Here is an 18,937-nt window from a genome sequence, read left to right as displayed (position 1 = left end):
GATAGGGGGACCAAGGCCTGGTGAGGAAGGAGCCGCCAAGCCGAGTCGGGTACGCTGTCCTCTCCCTAAACGAAAGTGCTTTCTTTCTCCGTAGCTGCTCTTCCTAAACATGTGTGTTGGCACAACGTTGGAGTTAGCCTGGCCTCCCTGTGCCACCTAGGGCTTGGGGTCCCGAAGAGCTGGTACCTGAGGCAGGTCCAAGCAAAAGGCCGGATTTGTCACTGTTTGGAGGGCAATGGGGAAATACCCAGAAAAGCTGGCCTGGGAGCCCTGAGTGGCAGGTGGGGACACAGCCCTACGTGGAGACCAGGCTCGGAGCCAGGGGAGGCAGGCCAGGAAACTCAGCACTCATCTCCTCTCTCGGAAACGCCCCTCCCTGACCCGACCCCAGCTGCTTCCTCTCCTCCTACTTGAGGCCAGAAAGGGAAGCCCCTTTCCAGTGGGGTGAGTGACTGGCGCTGCCCCGGGCGGCCCGCTGATGGCTGGGCAGATAGTGTTGGGGCCTGGCCTGGCAGGCAGATCAGTGGTGAGCAGGGGTGAGTCTGACCAGGGCAGAGGGGAAGATGACGAGGCTGCATCCCCCAGCAGGGGGGAGTGACTTCCTGTTGCCATCACCTCCTGTGCCTCAGGCGTTCCCAGGCTGAGACCTCTAGGAACATAGGTGCTGGGTGGCTCAGGGGGCTCCACCAGGCCAGGCTGTGTGACCTGGGCATCCTCCACCCTCTCTGGGCAGGGCAGGGACAGGAGGTGCAACCTCATGGGATGCGTGAGGGTGAGGGGGTGCCCACCCAGCTGCTGGGGCAGGATGTGTGGGAGTGGCCCCCCAGGAGCTCCACGCAGCACGGTGCTTCGGAGTCTCCAAAGCCGGCGTCAGGTCATCAAGGCCTCCGGGCTGACCAGGACTAATGGCGCTCAGGGGTCCAGCCTCAGCCTCCACCTGCCACCCATACCCACCCTGCCTCAGGACTTTGTTCCTGCTGTAGCCGTGCTGGCTGCCTGTCCCTACAGGTGGCTCCTTCCTCCCCTCCGGAGGAGCTGCTTCCAGACGGGACCCTGGAGGGGGCTGGAATCTCTGAAATGCCTTCCCATCGGGACCCTCACTGTGACTGGACCTTGCTCAGCTTCAGACCCAGGGTTGCAGCTGCCTAATGACGTGGGATGGGGCCCTGGGTGTGTAAAGTGGAGGGAGGGGCAGTGGCCACCTCTGAGCCCTGAGCCATCCTGAGGTCCTGGGTGCTGGTTTCAGGAAGGTTTGCTGCTTGGGGCAGGGGCTTTCTGAGATCAATCTTCCCATTTTCTTGAAGATGTGACCAGGAGGGTGAAGTTTTGTGGTTGGAGTGGCTGTGCCTGCCTCTGGGGCAGGAAGCTGCTGGGGAAGGAAGAAGATTGAGAAAGGACCCCCCACCCCCCACCTCTGCAGAGGATCTAGCGGGCCCTGCCTCATGCCAGGGTTCCTGCCAGCTGGCACCAAGGGCGAAGCTGTTCCAGGGCTGGGGTCCTGAGAAGCAGGGGGGCACCCACTTGGCAGCCAGGCCCCCTTGAAGACCTACCCAGAGTCGCCCTTGCTGCAGGCAGGGTCCTGGCCCTTCCAGCACGAAGCTGGGAAAAGGCAGCACCAAAGATGCCAGGGCCGCCTCCCGGATCCCCCTGGGGGGCCTCCTCGAGGTGAGAGCAGGAGGAGGGGCCAGGCTGAGGGCTCGGGCTGTGTGAAAGACACCCTGGTTTGGAAAAGGGAGAGGGGACGGGGAGGTGGGGCCCAATCTGGCAGGGTTTCCAGCAGGGGCTGGCTTGTGTTTTCAAGCTTACTCTGGGGTCTGGAGACCACCGCCGAACACACCCTGCAAGCAGTAGCCACAAGAAGACCATGAGGAGCTTGGGCGGGGTCTGGGGAAGGGTGGGGGCTGCTACAGAGAGAAGTTGGGTTCATGGAGGCTGCGGAAGGCTGGGTGGGAGTGGAGGAGGTTGACGTGACCAGGTTGGGGTCGCTGACCCCTGCACAGGGGCTACTGGGGATGACAGGGGTGGGAGAAGCAGACTGGTGAGATTGGGGTGGCATTGGCCCTGGTGGTACTGACTGTGCCCGGCTCAGTCTCCCTCTTCCTTGGCTGGTTTTTTTGGCAGACAGTGGCATGGTCCAGAGCTGCTTCCCTGGGCAGGGAAAGGGCATCCCCAAGTCACTCCTGAGGCTGTGTCCCCACAGTGTCCACTGGGCTGTGCCACCTCCCTGCCCGGTGCAGCCTGCCTCTGCCTGAGCTGCCTGAGCCTGCCCCGTGGCTGCTCTCCATCCAGGAGGAGGCCTTAGGGGCAGACACCGGGGGGCTTGCTTACAGGCTCTGCTGACACCAGAAGCACCCCTACCTCCAGAATCTTACTGCTACCTGAGCGTTAAATGGAGGTGCTTGTCCTGTGACCCCCACACTGGGCTGATGATGGGCCAGGTGGCACTTCGCCTGCAGGCTCTGGGGAGGCTTTCTTGGGCTCCTGTGCCAGGGGTGGGTGCACGGAGGCTGGGCAGACAGGAGAGCTCAGGCCTCGGGGCTCCCGTGGGTCTAGGGCTGTGGTGGGTGGGGGCCCTGACTAGAGCCATCCACTCCTCTGAGGAAGGACCTGGCCTGGAGTGCCATCCCCAGGGAGCTGTAGGGGTAGTGGGGGTGCCTTGGGGCAGAAGGCCAGGCAGGAGTTTGCAGGTGGGGAATGGCACGAGGAACTCGTGGAACAGCCTGAGAGGTGTCCGGCACTGGGTGGCCTTGAACCCTGGGGCTGAGCAGGGCTGTCTTTGAGAGCCACTTCTGCTGAGGCTGCAGCAGAAAGGCTGTGACAGGCTGGCTCCGACGGAGGAAGGGGCTGGGTTGTGGGCGGCCTTGCCTTGGGAAGGAGGCAGGACAGTTGCGTGGTTGGGGGCGGAGAGAAGGAGAGGAGGAGACCCTGATCCGGACCCCGCCCCTGCCTGTCTTGACCGAGGACGGGGCCAGACTGCAGGGGTGCAGGGAGCCTGCGGGAGAGGCTGGGGGCTGGGCTCCTTTCCCGGCAGCCCGGGCCCACCGCCAGACCCTTGTCCTCACTGGGCCTCTGAACAGTGGAGCATTGTGAGGGGCCTGGGAATGTTCAGGTCACCCAGGCCCTCTCTGGGCCATGCTGAGGGTGAGGACAGGAGCCAGCGGGCATGAGTCATCCCGTCCCCTGCCCAGGCCCCCAGGCTCTGGGGTTCCCAGGCTGAGGAGGAACACACAGCTCTCGGTTCCCCAACCTGGGGTCTGGCTCACTCCTTCTTCCTTCTTTTCGCCCCTCTGTCAACACCTCTTCGTGTGGCCTCCCTCTGGCTCCTGGGTCTGCCTGCATCTCCCTGCCCCTGTCCAGCCAGAGACCCCGGCCTAGGAGTGGCTGCGGCCTGCTCTCCCACCCCCGCTGTCTGCCACAGCCCCAGCAGAGGGGCTGGCCTGTCACCTTGAGCCCACCTATGCTGGCCTGTGAGTGGCCCCAGGAGGAAGCCAGTGCAAGGACAAGACCCAGCCTAGACGGGAAACCTCCTGAGGCCAACCTAAAATTTACTAACGAATAAAAAGTGACAAGAAGCAGAAGGTGAGGGGATAAAATAATAAACCCAGAGAGTAAAAACTAACAACATCCAAGAAAAACCCATGTTTGAAAACAGTTTAAAAATATTAGCCAGGCGTGGTGGTTCACGCCTGTAATCCCAGCACTTTGGGAGGGCAAGGTGGGCGGATCACTTGAGGTCAGGAGTTCAAGACCAGCCTGACCAACATGGTAAAACCCTGGCTTTACCAAAAATACAGAAATGAGCCAGGGGTGTTGGCACATGCTTGTAATCCCAGCTACTCGGGAGACTGAGGCAGGAGAATCACCTGAACCCGGGAGGCAGAGGTTGGAGTTAGCAAAGATTGTGCCACTGCACTCCAGCCTGAGTGACACAGTGAGACCCTATCTCAAAAAAAAGGGGCCGGGCACAGTGACTCACACTTGTAATCCCAGCACTTTGGGAGGCTGAGGCGGGCAGATCACCTGAGGTCAGGAGTTCAAGACCAGCCTGGCCAATATAATGAAACCCTGTCTCTACTAAAAACACAAAATTAGCCAGGTAAGGTGGTATGAGCCTGTAATCCCAGCTATAGGAGGCTGAGTCAGGAGAAGTGCTTGAACCGAGGAGACAGAGATTGCAATGATCCAAGATCGTGCCACTGCATTCTAGCCTGGGCACCAAAGTGAGACTCTGTCTCAAAAAAAAAAAAAAAATGTACACACACACACACACACACACACACACACACGCAACGTTATGGAAAAGAGATCACAGCGAACGCATTAAGACAGCAGAAAGACCTGACCCTCCAGTGCTGAAATGAGTGGACAGAGGGAAGGGACCCTGTTGTGCTGACTCAGCCTTGATGGGTCTCAGCCTGTGGCACCCGCTGACAGATGGTGACGGGGTTCCTGGGTAAGCGAGGGGCCCGAGGACCCCCAGCGGTGCACAGAGGAGCCGTGATGGGGGCCACGCCTGGGCCCCAGTGTCCTTTTCCCCTACCCAGGAGCTTGTCCAGATGAAATGCTGTCAAGTGCCTGGGCTGAGCCCGAGGTGTGTGCAGAAGCTTCATGGTTTCGTGTGGTCCGAGGGAGGCCACCAAGGCCACCATGGTACAAAAAGTACCACAGTGATGAGTAAAAGGGACAGATGATGCAGGAGGCTCAGGCCACTTACTGCTACAGGTCCCAAGGCCTACCTCATAGGGCTTACACAGGTGCCACACAGGGTGCCCATTGTGGTAGCTCCTGACCTCTCCTGTTGGCTCTGGGCAGGAGTAGTGGGGCTGGGTTTATCTGACTGGCGCCCCTACTGCATCCTGCCCCAGCACGAGCCCCATGGCCTCAGAATCCCCACTCTGTTCCTTTGTCACCTCACCATGGTGCTGGGATCTGGGATAAGCAGGGTGCTCTCCACTTCCAGGGCCTAGGGACCCAGTGCTGGGCCAAGTGCCTATGGCCTTGGGAATGGTCTGGTTTGGTCCTCAGAGTTCTGTTGCTAATAAGCGCAGAGTGGGAGGGGGAAGCAAGGCTCAGGGAGTGAAGTGACTTGCTGCCAGTCTCCAGCTTAAGGGAGCAAGGCTGGGACTGGAGCCCAGGCGTGAACGGTGCCCAGGAGCTCAGCCCAGGGAAGGTGTGAGACACTATCTGCCTCACCTGGGCATGTGGCCTGGACTAGCGATTCTAACTGGGACCCATCTCTGTCTCTCATGTCTGAAGGTGTGTGTCTTCTCTTACCTGCAACCCCAGGGCCTTTGCACAAGCTGTGCTCTGTCTGAGACACTCTCTATGTAATCCCATGGTTGGCTAACTCATGTGGAAGATTGCTCCCAGGACGCTGGCGGATGTGTCAACGTGTCTGGGTGGAACAGATGTCACAAGGATGTGAGTCAGAGGTGGCTGCCTCCCCAGCAGATTGGGAGCCCAGACGGAGGGTAACAGCAGCTTGGATCCCGGGTGCAGGGTGTGGCATTTGCCTGTAGGCGCAGTGCCCTGAGTGCTTCCCCTATGCCCAGGCCGAGTGGAGTGACACTGTGTAAGAGAGATAGGGTCCGTCTGACCAGCCCCACCATGACTCCAGCCAAGCCCAGTGAATAGGTGGGCTACCTTCCACCATTCTCTGGCCTCGGTTTCCTGCTCTTGGTTTCCTCAGCTGCCTGGTGGGTTCACTGCAACTCACTGGGGTCCTCCTTCTGTCCTGGCACCACCTGCTCCTGTTCCTCATCCGAGTCTCTGTGGATGCGTGGACCCCACCCTCTGTGCAGCCTTAGCACTACGTCCTGTACCCAGCAGCTCCTGGGACTGCCTCAGTTACTCCTGGGACACTGAGGACTGAGGCTCTGCTTCCTTGCCAGAGTTTTCTCCAGGGTGAGCACTAGACCACTATTTCTTCAAGGGAACTCTTGGGTCCCAGCATCGAGCGGGACCCAAAAGGGGGCTGTGGCCTGGGAGAGCTTCCCAACCAGCCTCCCCGGGGGCCATTGTGATCGGTTTAAAACACAAGCAGCTCCTAACTCCTCAAGGGTGGGCTGGAGTCCCTGCTTCCCCAGGCCATCCTGTCCTGCTGAGCTGGGCCCTGTGGTGGCTTCCTCCCCGTACCCCACATGGCGTGGTCCACCCTGTGTCCCCTGGCCTCCTGCCCAGAGCCCTGCGCCCTCCACAGAGGCCAGGGCCCACCCCCATTGTCCTTGAGGTTGGTGGGCTTCCTTCTGAGAGTGGGCCTGGGGCTTCTCCTCTCCTTACCCACCCCAGACCCAGGCTCAGCAGGAAATGTCTGGTAGGGGCCCTGCCAGGGCCATAAGGCTTTTGGGGCACCCTCAGGCTATGTGGTAGGGATGGGCCAGGTGGCCCCAGGCTCTGGGTGACACAGTAGCCACGCTGGCTGGGTGGTCGAGCGTTGCAGCTCACTCAGCCTTGAGGTCCTAATCAGGAGAACAAAACAAGCAGTTGATGATGGAGCAGGCACGGAGCTAGTGCATGAGTGGGCACGGAGCTGGCACACTCGGAACACAGTGGACATTTCCTTGGGGGCTCTCTGCCCCTCTCCTGGTCCAGCGGCCCAGCCTTCCTATCACAAGAGGTGACTGTGGTCAGGCAAGCACCCCCAACCTTCACACCCACTGTGCCCGTGACCCAGGCGTCCCAGGAGGGTCTGGCTGGCGGGAGCCCTCTGCGTCTGCTTCCTCTAGATGAGGAAGGTGCCCGGCAGATTTCCCACCTAAGCACACCCCCCGGGCCTGGAGGGTCAGCAGCCAGCTGGTGTGGGCGTGGGGTGTCCCAGCCACAGCTGCTCTGCTCAGTGAATGCTGCTGTCCTTGCCTGTAGATGAGGATGCTGGGGCTGGGAGGTCACCCTGGGGGCCCAGGCTGCACTTGGTGGGTGCAGAGCCCCTGGAGTACCCCCCTCCTACAGCCAGGGGTCCCCCAAGATGGAAGAAGTGGGGTGCCTGGGGCTGGCTAGATGGTGTCATTCAGCACATGAGCCTGTGAGCTAGGCCCCATGGAGAGTAGGGGTTCCAGCCAGCTGGGATGTGGACGAACGAGGTCTATTCATGCTACAGGAGGCACCTGGTGCCAACGTCATGCTGGGCACCGTTCAGGCGCCAAGGGCATGGGGGACGGACATGCAGAGATCTCTCCCCACAGAACTGGTGTCGGGGAGGGGCAGATAGACAACAGACACGCTGAAAATGCCACAGCATCGGGGGGTGCCGAGTGGGGGCCGCCTCTCTGAGGAGCGGGGGCCCTGCCATGGACTGAGTCTGTGTGGGAGAAGGGCCAGGGCCTGCGGGTCGGGGTCCAGCCCAGGGGAATGTGGTCTAGATGAGGGGCCAGGGGGCAAGGGCTTGGCAGAGGAGTTGGAGAGGGTTGCGTTCCAGGTGGAGGGCACCACTGCTGCCAAGGCTCAGAGAGGGAAGGGTGTGGCACTGGGAATGTGGCTCTGTCTGTGCCAAGGGCTGCAGGGAGACGCGTGTTCTGGAGGCCAGGCCCGCAGACACGAAGGGAAGGCGCAGCCGGACGCGAGCAGGGCGGTTCCTCCCTTCCCTTGACGCCAGAGCGAGCCCAGCAGCCAGCTGCCCCACCCCCACTGCTCAGGTGAGGAAACTGAGGCTGAGAGTGGGCCACAAGGCCAGGAGGAGGGGACTGCACCAGGCTTGTTCCCACCAAAGCCTGCAGGCTGACCACGGCTCTATTCTGCCTGCCAAGGTCACATGCGTGGAGCAGCCCTCTTGGGCGGGAGCCACTGGGTGCGGTAGGACTGCCGCCCTCAGGACCCTGCAGGGCTGGGGCACAGGGTGCCCAGGCTGGCTGCGGTGGGGGACAGTGAACCCCTTCAGGCCAGGAGAGGTGAGGCAGGGCGGGAAGGAGGTGGGCCCCAGCCTTGGGTGGGTGTCAGGAGCTCGGGGTGGTGGACCCCGCCCACCTCACACATCAGGACTCTGGAGAATTTTTTCTCAAGTGATTAAAAGGTGGAAACTCGTCAGTGTTTGTGAAGAACTGAAGTGTGAATCCTGAACCGCCTCTGCTGCTTGTGGTTTGAGACCGGAGAGTGGCTCCAGGGGAGCAGCAGCGCCAGCCATGGCTTCCCCCAGACCCACCTCGCCTCGCCTCACCTCACTGTCCCCAGCCCCACCTCACCCTCACCACAGCCTCACCACCCTCGGCCTGGAAGCCGCCCTGGCCTCCTGCCTCCAGCCAGTGTGCTGCCCCTGCCTGGCCAGGCCAAAGCTCCGCCTAGGGCAGCCCTCTCCCAGGTGTGGAGGCCCCTGGGCAGTCCTGACTCCCATGCCTTTCTCAAGAACACTTGCTGGGGACAGAGACACCAGGCCTGGGAGAGGAAGGCCCAGTGGGGCATTTGGGGATGTGAGAACATTGCAGCTTCCCTCTGAGGACAGAGCTTGAGGGCCAAGCATCCACCAACAGCTCGGCCTTGCCCTCTGAAGCCCAGGTGCCATGCAGGCAGCCGTGCCTACGGGGCCCTTGTCTGCGCTTTTCTTAATTCCCTCTGTCCGTCGCACACAGGAGTGGCCTGACTCTGCCTCCACACTGCATCGCTCTGCGAAGCCCCTGGGGCCTCTGAGCCCCGATCACACTGTGTCTTCTGGGAACACTACTAACTCCAATGCACCAGGCTTTCTCTGTTTTGCAGTGAGCAGCCTCACGTGCGTGCCCAGGGCTGGCTGGCAGCTTGTCTCACTGGGCAGAGGTCCAGGGGTGTGGGAGGGCCTCAGCCGCGGCCGTGCTGCACACCAGTTCTTTGAAAACCTCTCGCACTGAGAGTCCGATTAGCACTAAGTCACAGTTTCTTCCCTCTGAGCTCTGAAGAACGTACTGGTTACAACCTCGCCAGGGTCTGGCTTCAGGTGTGGCCATGACAGTAAACTCATCTGTTTGTCTGTCTGTCCTTCTTTTGGTTCCTGCCATGGGCCAGGTGCCCACCTGGGCCTTGGGGATTCAGTGGGACTTGGACCCATTGGGAGTGCCAGGGACACGGGGTGATGCTGGTGGCAGAACTGTGCCATTGACTTGGAGATTTCAGAGAAGGGGGTAAGGTTCTAGATGGTTCCGTCCTCAAAGGATGAGGGAGCATTTAGTTTCCATGTGGAGGTGACTGCAGGTACCAAGATGGGGCAAGTGCATGGCAGATCCAGTGTCGGGGGCCCAGGGCAGGAAGGGAAAGCAGGTGCCGCACCCCATCCACTTGGACAGGGAACCAGTGTCGCCGCTGCACCGTGGCGGATGCGGCCTGAGCCAAGGAAGGGCAGGCCAAAGGGGTGAACGTGAGGCCAGGAGGTGGGGTCAGCAAGTCTGGTGGGGGTGGGTCAGGTGTGGCAGGTGAGGCTGGTGGACCCTGTGTGCAGGAGGGGGGGAGGTGGAGAGCCTAGCCTTCAGGAGGCTGTGGGCATCCGTGGAGGCGAGCTCAGCAGTGCCCGTCCAGCTGGTCACAGCCTTGTGGAGCCTGCCTCTCCCTGACAGGCTCACCCACACTGGGGACAGACTAAGTGGAGTCTGCAGGTCATCCTGGGGAAGGACTCAGGTGAGTCTCCGTGTGGATTCATTTCCTGGACTGCCCTAACAAAGCTCCACACACGAGGGGCCTGAAAACAACAGAAATGTGCTCGCTCACGGTTCCGGAGGCCAGAAGTCCAAAGCTGAGGGGTCTACAGGGCCGCCTTGCCCCGGTGGTTCTGGGGAAGCCCCTTCCTCTCCACCTAGCTTCTGCTGGTGGCCAGCGATCCTTGGTGCCCTTGGCGTGTGGCCACATCCCTCCAGCCTCTTTTCCATCCTTACGGTCCTTCCCAGGCATCTTCTCCTACTCTATCTCTTACAGGACGGTTGCCATTGGGTTTAGGGCCCACCTGGTCCATCCAGGATGTGCTGCTTAACTTAATTACATCTAAGATCCTTTTTCCAAATAAGGTGTTCGCAGGTTCTGGGGATTAGGATGTGGACAAAGCTTTTGGGGGCCACCGTTCAGCCCACTGCACCATGTGACCCCAGGCACGGTCCTGCTTTCTAGGGTGCCCTCTCCCTCTGCTCCAGTTGGATAGTGCCCAGTCCGAGTTCCCGGGAATCCTCCCAGTCCCACATCACAGGACAGCAATCAGAATGGGGCAGGGAGGGAAGGGGCTTCTGGCTGGGGAGAGTCTGGGAGGGTCCCAGGGCCGGCTGCGGAGTAGACCTAGGCCCTATGGGAGGGGCTGATGCAAAACATCTTATTTTGAGAGTTTGAGATTTTCCCCTATGGGGTTGCCCACCTTCCCCCAGGCTCAGTGTCCTCCCTCCCTCCCCTGGGCTCAGTGTCCACCTTCCCCCAGGCTCAGCGCCCACCCACCCTCCTGGGGCTCAGTGTCCACCTTCCCCCAGGCTCAGCGCCCTCCCTCCCTCCCCTGGGCTCAGTGCCCTCCCTGAGCTCAGCAGACCCTCCTTGACGTGTTCAGCACCTGAGCCTCTCCTGAAGGTGGCAAGCAGGCACCAGGCTGGGTACAGGGTCCCTGGGTGCCAGTCCCCATGCCACTGTTCCCTAGCTTCCTCTCTGAACCCCAGAGATGCAGATGGCAACAGGACTGTCCTCTTGGGCTGTGAGCCTTGAGATGAGGCAGGTGCTGTGAGGCAGGAGGTGCTAGGGCAGGGCCAGCGCCGTGGTGGCTGCAGATACTACCCCCTGTGCTGGGTGTGTGCCTTACTCCTGAGTGGGCTGAAGGCCTCCAGAACCCACTGAACACTCCCTCCCTCTTTTTTTTCAGGCTGACCCTTAGCCCTCTGCCTGCCCTGCCAGCTGGCTCCCATTCATCCTGGTAAGTGCCCTGTGTCTGGCATGCTGGGAAATCCTCAAGCCTGGCAGTTTGAGGCACCAGCTCAGGGCAGGGGAGCACCTGCGACTTGGGAAGGATGGAGAGGGACACCAGGGCTGCCCAGTGAGGCGGTCCCAGCCAGGCCCCGCTGCACACACCCCCTGCCTGGATGCAGGCGTGGGGTCATCTCCACGGTTACCGGCACAGGGTAAAGGTCAAGGAGTGGCCATGGTTGAGGAGGGGAGAATGGCCTGTGTTTAGGAATAGGAACGGTAGTGTCGTAGGCCTCAGGGATGAAGAGGAGGTGAGAGAGCAATTGGAGAAGCTGAGGCCCAGAGTGGAGGGGTCTGCAGAGGTCACCCCGCAGCCCAGGACTCCCAGCTCCAGCTTCCTTCTGTAGCATCCCCCTGTAGCATCACAGCACTGGACCAGGGTTGCAGGGGGATGGGCCTGGGCCAGGGTGGGGTGGGCCTTTTGCTCGCTTCTGCCTCTGCTGAGTTTATGAGTGTGGGGCTTTTGGCGGAGCAAGGGCAGGGGCGAGCCTGGCCCCTGCTCCCAGCTCAGGCCTTGTTCGCTCTCGCTCTCTCCAGTGAGGGGTGGCGTGTTCCTGAGCGCTCGCTGCCTCTGGCTTCTTATCCTCACGGGTTGTCATCCCCGAAGCTGTGCGCTGGCCGCCTCACTGCCTGTGGGTTCCTCCCAGCCCTGGGGTTGCTCACCCCAAGCCCCTTCCTCCTGCGGCTCCCTCACCCCGTCCCCTTCCAGCAAACTCTTCCTCCTCCATCAAAGCTGGGCCCCTCCTCTGGGAGGCGTTCCCCAGTCCAGCACCCACAGGGCCTGGCCCCTCCTCTGGACCCTGCAGCCCTGACTTTGTCTGAGAACTGCCTGCCTCATCGTCCAGGCTGGGCCGTGGCCCAGGGGTTCTTCACCTGCTGTTTGATCTCAACCCTGCTGCAAGGAGGAAGGAGAATGGGAAGAGACCCCACTCTGTCCGTGCCCCCCTCGCTGCCCTCTGTCTGCCTGCTGTGGTGAGCCTTCTGCTGAAGGTGTGGTCTGCCCTTGGCCACCTGAGGGGACTGAGGCTGGCGCAAGCTGGGGATGCCAGGGTGGCTGTGCATGGGCTGTGCCCATGCTAAGGAGGCCCCAGGCCTAAAAGCCCAACTCCTCACCCTCTAGGAGATAGCAGGAGGTCTGGAGCCTAAACGGTCCTCTAGGGGGGCCTTGGCAGTAGGGCTGGGGCTGCAGATACAGCTGGGGAGACGGAGGCTCCTTAGCCTAGGAGCTGCCCTTTTTGACCTGACACTTAGGCCTATGGGACCTGCACAGCTGGTTATGGGGCTGGGGTCCAGGGTTTGTTGGGAGCCTGGATTCAGGGGGCCGTGCCCTAGGAAGCCTGGTGGGCAAGATGAGGCCCCTGCAACTTTGTGGCCCTGTGCTCTGTAGCCTCTGTCACCCTCAAATCCTGCTGTGGGGGTGGTTCCAGGCCCCAGAAAGCCCCTTTCTCCAGCTGCCTCTGCCCAGGGATCCTGTCTTCCCTGGGCAAGTTCTGGGAGGAGATGCAGGGCGGTCAGCACCCAATGGCTGGAATCCTCATTCCCCGCTTCCGGGCTCTGGGCCTGGACAGGGCACTGAGCTTGGTGGGGGCAGAGCAGCCCTGGGAGGAGCAGAATCCTGAGCAGGCCCTGGGGCAGGGTCCGGTGAGTACGGAGCGTGCTTTGCCACTCAGCCATCATGCGCTTTCTAGCAAACCAGATATTAGCAGAGCTGGTATGGGTGCGGGGACACGAAAACACTGAGGGTGGGGTGGGAATTGAGAAATGCCGGAGCCCAGACCTAGTCCCTCAGTCCCTTGGTGTCAAAGGGCACAGAGGTGGCCACCTTGAAATTCACCGAACCGGGTGCAAGACATAACAGCCCTCTGTGTGGCCTCAGATGGCAGAGCAGGCGGCAGTGGCTGCCCTGGCAGGAGGAGCGTGCTGGTAAGGTGACACCATCCCTGTGTGTGCTGTAAATGCTACTCTGTGGTGGGCCTGACACCCAGGGTGCGAGTTGTTTCATGGTTTGCTAGGGAGAAGCTGAGTATGCAGAGGTGGCCGTGGCGGGAGGCAGCAGGGAGCTTCCTCCCAGGGGTGCAGCTGGCCTTGTGCTGGAGCCAGAGAGCCCTGGTCTCTGACCACAGGATGGGAGGGCAGGAGCAGTGGAAGGTAGGGGCTAAAACCCAGATTGTGGGTGAGGGGCAACCCTGGGCCCCAGGCAAGTTTCAGGACCTCCCGGGGCAGAAGGCAGGAAGTGCCAGCTACTTGGTGCTGCCCAGGGAGCAGGGAACAGGAAGCCCCGGGTGGGGAGGAAGCACTGGCGGCCACAGGCCTCAGATGCAGCAGGAGTGAGCTGTAGGCACAGCTGTGGGGCAGCCAGGCGCGTCAGGCCTCACATGTCTGGGAGATGCAGGTTGCCTGGGCTGGTGGCCCCTGAGCCGCATGGCCTCCCTGGGCCTCAGGACACCGGCCCCGAGCAGGTCACGAGGACGGAGGGCCATGTGTTGGGTCAGCACCATCAGGTCAGTGGGGCGGCCCCAGGACTGGGGGCTTGGGAGGCGGCACTGGTCTAGCACCCGAAGAACCAGTAAGAGGGCCCCATGTGGGAGCCACAGCCTTCCTCGGGGCTGGCCATGAGGGCCCACAGGAGCTGGCCCTGGGCCTGCAAAAGGCAACAGGCTCTGAGGAGAGTGGTCTCTGTCTGGCTTGAGTGGCTCCTGAGCTGGACAGGCACAGGGGAAGCCCAGAGAGGGAATGGGATGCAAGAACACCCCTCACCCGCGGCCGATAGGGAGGCGGGGGCCAGCCTGCTGGGGTGGGGCCTGGGTCCGGGAACTTCGTGTGATACAGCCTTCAGGGTGGCCTTGGTGTTTGGGTCCTAAGTACACACATGTTGTGTGGGGGACGGAGAGGGCTGCACAAGGTCCCTGCTGCCCACCTAGGGAGTGCCATGCTCTGAAACCTGGTGCATTGTGGAGGACCCACAGGGACCTCAGGGACTGCCGGGCTGGGGCTGTGCTCAGGAACCCCGGGCTGTGCCACCCTTCCCCTGGCTGGCAGTGCTTCTCCGGCGTAGCTGGTTACTAGGCCTTTACGGGAAAATGTTGGTTTTGATTATGTTAACAGTGAAAGATTCTGGGAAGAGGAAGGAAACGAGGGAAACCGAAAGGGAAGAGCAGACAGCTGTGGGGAGGCAGGGCAGCCAGGGCTCCGCGGTGGAAGCCGCCCCATCTGCGCATCCCACCCCTGCCACCGGCCACCCACTGTGCGCCAAGCTGGGCCAGTGGCTGTGCTGGGCCGGGGGTGGTGCATGAGCCACCATTTACTGGCTGTGTGACTTTGGCCAAGTTTCTTCATCAGTGACTTAGGGAGGACTCTGGTTTGAAGCTCAAGGTGTTGGATGATGAGGCGATCGCTGAGAAGCACAGAGCTTGGTCCACAGGGAGAGCCCAGTGCACTTGGCACAAGGCCTGATCCTCTCCCAGCCTCTATACCCGGGTCTGCAAAATAGAAGTAAAGTATTGAGCTCAGGTGGACCCTGGGTGATTTAGTGAGTGTGAGGTGCAGCTTGGCACTGGGCCCTGGCAGCTGGGAGTGGTGGTGATGATTCTGTACGCAGGCTGAAGGACACTGAGATGCTGAAGACTGCACATGACAGGTCTTGTTGGTGTTTGGAGGCTGTGTGTGTGTAAATGGGTGCTTGCATGTGCATGAGTGAGTGTGATGAATGTGTATATAAGTATACACGTGGGTGTGAGTGTGCACGTATGAGTAGACATGTGAGTGCATGAGTGTGTATGAGAACGTATGAGAGTGAGTGGGCATGTGGGAGAATGAGTGCATATATATGTGAGTATGGATGGTGTGAGTGTTAAGTGTATATGTGTGAGTGTGACAGCATGCACATATATGAGTGTGTGAATAAGTGTACAGGGTGACCTGGTATCTTCTCCCTTTGGGCTGGCTCCCCAGCCCCAACTTGCCCTCTGACTCCTACAAATGGGGCCAACCTCGTCACCACTAACAGTAAGTCCTTGACCCTACGGTCACATGAGGTGCTGGCTCCCTCACCACAGCCAGGATTATCCTGCAGGAGCCCAGCCTTCCAGAGCCCCCACCCTGCTCTCATGCAGGGACTCACGCCCGTGTGCAAGCGAGCCGTGCAGCTCATGTGCACGTCCTGTGTGAGTGCACCATCTGTGACATTAACTGGGTATGCAGAGACACAGCGCACATGAGGTCCTGCACGGGCCATGACCACACACGCCTCAGGGCTCATGGGGCCCCAGGGTGGTGGGAGCCACAGAGCCTGCGTTAAGTGGAACCTGATGGGGTGCCTCTGTGGGACTGAGCACTTTTTACCTGCCTGCTCTGCCCCCGACACCAGCAGCCTCAGGCCTTTGGGTCACCTGAACCAATTGCAACTTTGAGAGAAGGTAGGGAGAAAAGCATAGAAACAGAGACCTGGAGAGTGTATCCCAGGTGCCCCGCCTTCCCTAATGTGCACATGCACACACACACACAGACACGCACACGTATACAAGCTCAAATGCCTATCCCCACGTGTGCACACATGCAAAGATCACATACTTTCTGGAAGGGCTCATGGAGCCCAGCAGCCACCACCAGCTCTGGCCACCCAGCACTGGCCCATGTGTCTCCAGAGCCCTGCCCCAGAAAGCAGCTGCAGAGGTGTCAGGGGACTCCGAGAGTGGACTCCTCCATACCCACTTTACACTGGAGGAGGTGGGAGCTCAGTGGAAGAAGGGCCCCGGGGAGGATGTGAACCCAGGTCTTCGGCACTCTCCCTCACAGCTCCTGTCCATGTTAACTCAGCCGACACCGCAGCAGCATGGTGACAGGTCCCCACCAGGGTGTCTGCCTCTACAGAGGAAGGGACTGAAGCACCCAGAGAGCTGGCAAGTAGGCCTGTGAAGTCCCCTGGAATGAATGAGTGGAATTTAATCATCAGGTCCCTGGAAGAGGGGCTGGGCACTGAGAAGCACAGCCAGGGTGTCCTGGCCAACTAGGAGTATGGGTGCTCCTTGGGGATGCTCCTTGGCTTTCCCGAGCATAGGTGGAGCCGGACTTTGTGAGCTGGTCAGAGATTCCCCAAGAGCAGTATGGTCACCACGGCCTCCATGGCCCATCATCACCCTCAGCCTCAGCCGACACTTCCCCTTTCTGCTTTCAGCCTGGCCTGGCACTGGGCTCCTGGGCAGGTACCATCCCCTGGCACACGGCAGGGCCAGGTGGGGCAGAGGCTAGTAGGGTGGCAGGGGTGGGTTTCCCCTTGAATGGTCCCTCTGGAGAGGGGCTGCGGGTGTCAGTGTCTATCCCTGAAGTGAGGAGTTCCCAGGGGAGGTGAGGGTGCCACATGACCTTGTCATGACCCGCCCTCCTGCCCAGGGTCAGCTGATGATCACCTAGGAGGCTTCATCCTGCCCACAGCAGGACAGCAGCCAGGCAGGAACGAGCCTCTCACAGGCCTGCCCCTACCTGACCACTGAGCTGGACCCATGTAGGACTGTAACCTGTCCCTGTAACTTCCTGCTGAGCCTTGTCCAGGTGTGGAGCCAGGAGGAGGTGGTGGGCTTCATCTGTCCTCACAGTGGCTCCTCCCACTTCGACACACAGGCCAGGTCTTCTTAAAGCTTTTGGGTGGCGGGGGCCCAGTGGGGAGTGATGTCCCAGGGAAGGGGCTCTGTTTCAGCTTCCTGTGCCTTCCAGAAAACTTGCAGTCCCTGTCACCCACGGGATGAACATTCCATCCTTCTTTGTGGGCTCCCTGGGTGTCCCCCCTAGGCTGGGTCTGAGCTGGTGAGGATGGGAGACAATGACCACCTAGTGTGGTCAGTGTTAGGGGCAGAGAAGGCTATGCTAGCCCCAAGGGAGGGACACAGGACTCCAGAGAGGTTATGGGAGACTGAGTGGAAGAGGGAACGCTTGAACTAACTCTTCTTTCATTTTTGGATTGTTGCTAGTATATAGAAATAGAATTGATTTTTGTATGTCAATCTTGTATCCTGCCACCTTGCTACTCATTTATTCTAATTTTTTTTTTTTTGAGATGGAATCTCATTCTTGTCCCCCAGGCTGGAGTGCAGTGGTGCGATCTCGGCTCACTACAACCTCCACCTCCTGAGTTCAAGCGATTCTCCTGCCTCAGCCTCCCAAGCAGCTAGGATTACAGGTGCCTGCCACCTTGTATTTTTAGTAGAAATGGGGTTTCACCATGTTGGCCAGGCTGGTCTCAAACTCCTGACCTCAGGTATTCTACCTGCCTCAACCTCCCAAAGTGCTGGGATTACAGTCGTGAGCCACTGCGCCTGGCTATTCTAATAATTTTTAAGTGGATTCCTTGGAATTTTCTATATGTAAAATAATCTAATCAGTGAATAATCATACTTCTTTCTTTCCATTCCGGATGCCTTTCATTTCTTTTTATTGCCTAATTACTCTGGTCAAAATCTCCAGTACTATGCTGAATAGAAGTAGAGCAGACATTCTTTACTTGTTCCTATTCTTGGGGGCAAAGCTTCCAGTCTTTTACCACTAGGTATGTTAGCTTTGGGTTTTTCACAGATCCCTTTATCAGACTGAGGAAGTTCCCTTCTATTCCTGGTTTGTTGACTGTTCTTGTCATGGAAGAGTGTTGAATTTTGTCAAACACTTTTTCTTCATCTGTCAAAATCATGTGGTTGTTTGTCCTTTATTCTGTTGATATGGTGTATTACATTCATTGTTTTGAATATTAAGCCATCCTTGCATTACTGGGATAAATTCCACTTGGTCTTGGTGTAGAATCCCTTTTATATGTTGCAGGATTCAGTTTGCTAGTATTTTGTTGAGGATGTTTATGTCTATATCTACAAGGGATATTGGTTTGTAGTTTACTTGTGATGTCTTTATCTGGTTTTGGTATTGGAATAATGCTGGCCTCATAGAATGAATTCCCCTTCTCTTCTATTTTCTGGAAATTTGTGAAGGAGCCGTGTTCTTCTGAGACAACTTCTGAGGGCTGGGTTAGTTCAATTTCAACTTTAGGCTGTGGCAACAGCATGGGCTGAGGCCTGGAAGTGGGTGCTTGCTCGATTCAGGTAACTGGAGCCATAGGGTCTGGCTGGCATAGGAGCACAGAAGGTAGAGGGCAGGAGTGACTGAATCAGGAAGGGCCAGTTTGGCATGAGGAGGCCCTAGAGGTTTAGCACTGAGCAGTGATGGGAATGGTGTGCATGTTGATTCTGTGCTGGGTGCAGGGCTGGAGGCCGGGGAGGCCTGAGGAGAGGAAGTGGAGGAGGCTGCCAAGAAGCAATGGAGAGGGGCCCGGCAGGGTGGCTGGAAGGAGGTGGGAGCCTTGAGGCAGGCCAGACAAGGGCACAGAGATGGGACAGAGCCTTGAAGGCTGGGTGCAGTGGGAAGCCCAGAGAGTGGGCCTGAGGCGGGGCCTTGAAACCAGGGTGGGTGCCCCAGACGGACAGCTAGGTGGGGTCAGGCCCAGGCTTGTAGAGCCACACCTGTACCTGGTCCATCTTGGTGGCATCCTGTGTGCAGGTGGAAGATGGAGGAGGCAGGATGCCTGGGAGGCCAGCAAGGGCCTCTGCTGGCCTTTTGCCATCCCAGGGGACTCTCCTGGGTGAGGTGCCTGCATATGGGCAAGCAGGTGGGAGGTGCCAAGGACCAGACCCCTGGCTCCTTGGGGAATCTGGGGCTGAAGGCCCATGGAGTCCCGCAGGAAGCTGAGGTGAGGGCGGGGCACATGCCAGATCCCTTGCCCTGCTGCCGCCCTCCGTGCAGGTGCCGTTTTACAGAGGCCACTTTCCCGAGGGAGATGGTCGCAAGGGCCCGACGAGATGGGACCTGGGCAGGGCCTCAGAGCGGAGGCTCCCGCGCCCGCCGTGGATTTCCAGCCAAGCTGTGTGGACTCGCAGGTGCTGGGGGAGTGGAGCTGGAGGCCTCGTTTGCATCGAAGCCTTCTTGATTCCAGGCTGCACCGACAGATGTGGGCCTCCTGTCCCCAGCGCCCACCACACTCCTTGCAGCGTGGGGAAACTGAGGCCCGCAGGGGGCGGCC

At 59.6% G+C, this 18,937-nt stretch overlaps 1 protein-coding gene across 3 annotated transcripts in view; it reads left to right on the top strand.

Annotated features, from left to right (window-relative positions):
* The first annotated feature begins 1,416 nt into the window (after window positions 1-1,416).
* Window positions 1,417-18,937, top strand: part of SH3BP2 (SH3 domain binding protein 2) — a 33,575-nt gene continuing 16,054 nt past the window's right edge. The window contains exons 1-2 of one of the 3 annotated variants that reach the window (XM_026448266.2): window positions 1,417-1,665; window positions 10,784-10,834. In XM_026448266.2, the coding sequence (XP_026304051.1) occupies window positions 1,622-1,665; window positions 10,784-10,834 (95 nt within the window). In that variant the 5' untranslated portion in view covers window positions 1,417-1,621. Of the gene's footprint in view, window positions 1,666-10,783; window positions 10,835-12,842; window positions 13,033-13,131; window positions 13,386-18,937 lie in introns of those variants that run through there. The other 2 variants (XM_026448268.1, XM_026448267.1) reach the window with 2 other exon arrangements.

Source organism: Piliocolobus tephrosceles, chromosome 3 (genome assembly GCF_002776525.5).
Source record: "Piliocolobus tephrosceles isolate RC106 chromosome 3, ASM277652v3, whole genome shotgun sequence".
NCBI lineage: Eukaryota > Metazoa > Chordata > Mammalia > Primates > Cercopithecidae > Piliocolobus > Piliocolobus tephrosceles.
Note: the sequence above shows the minus strand (reverse complement) of the source record. Positions and strands in the feature narration are given on the sequence as shown.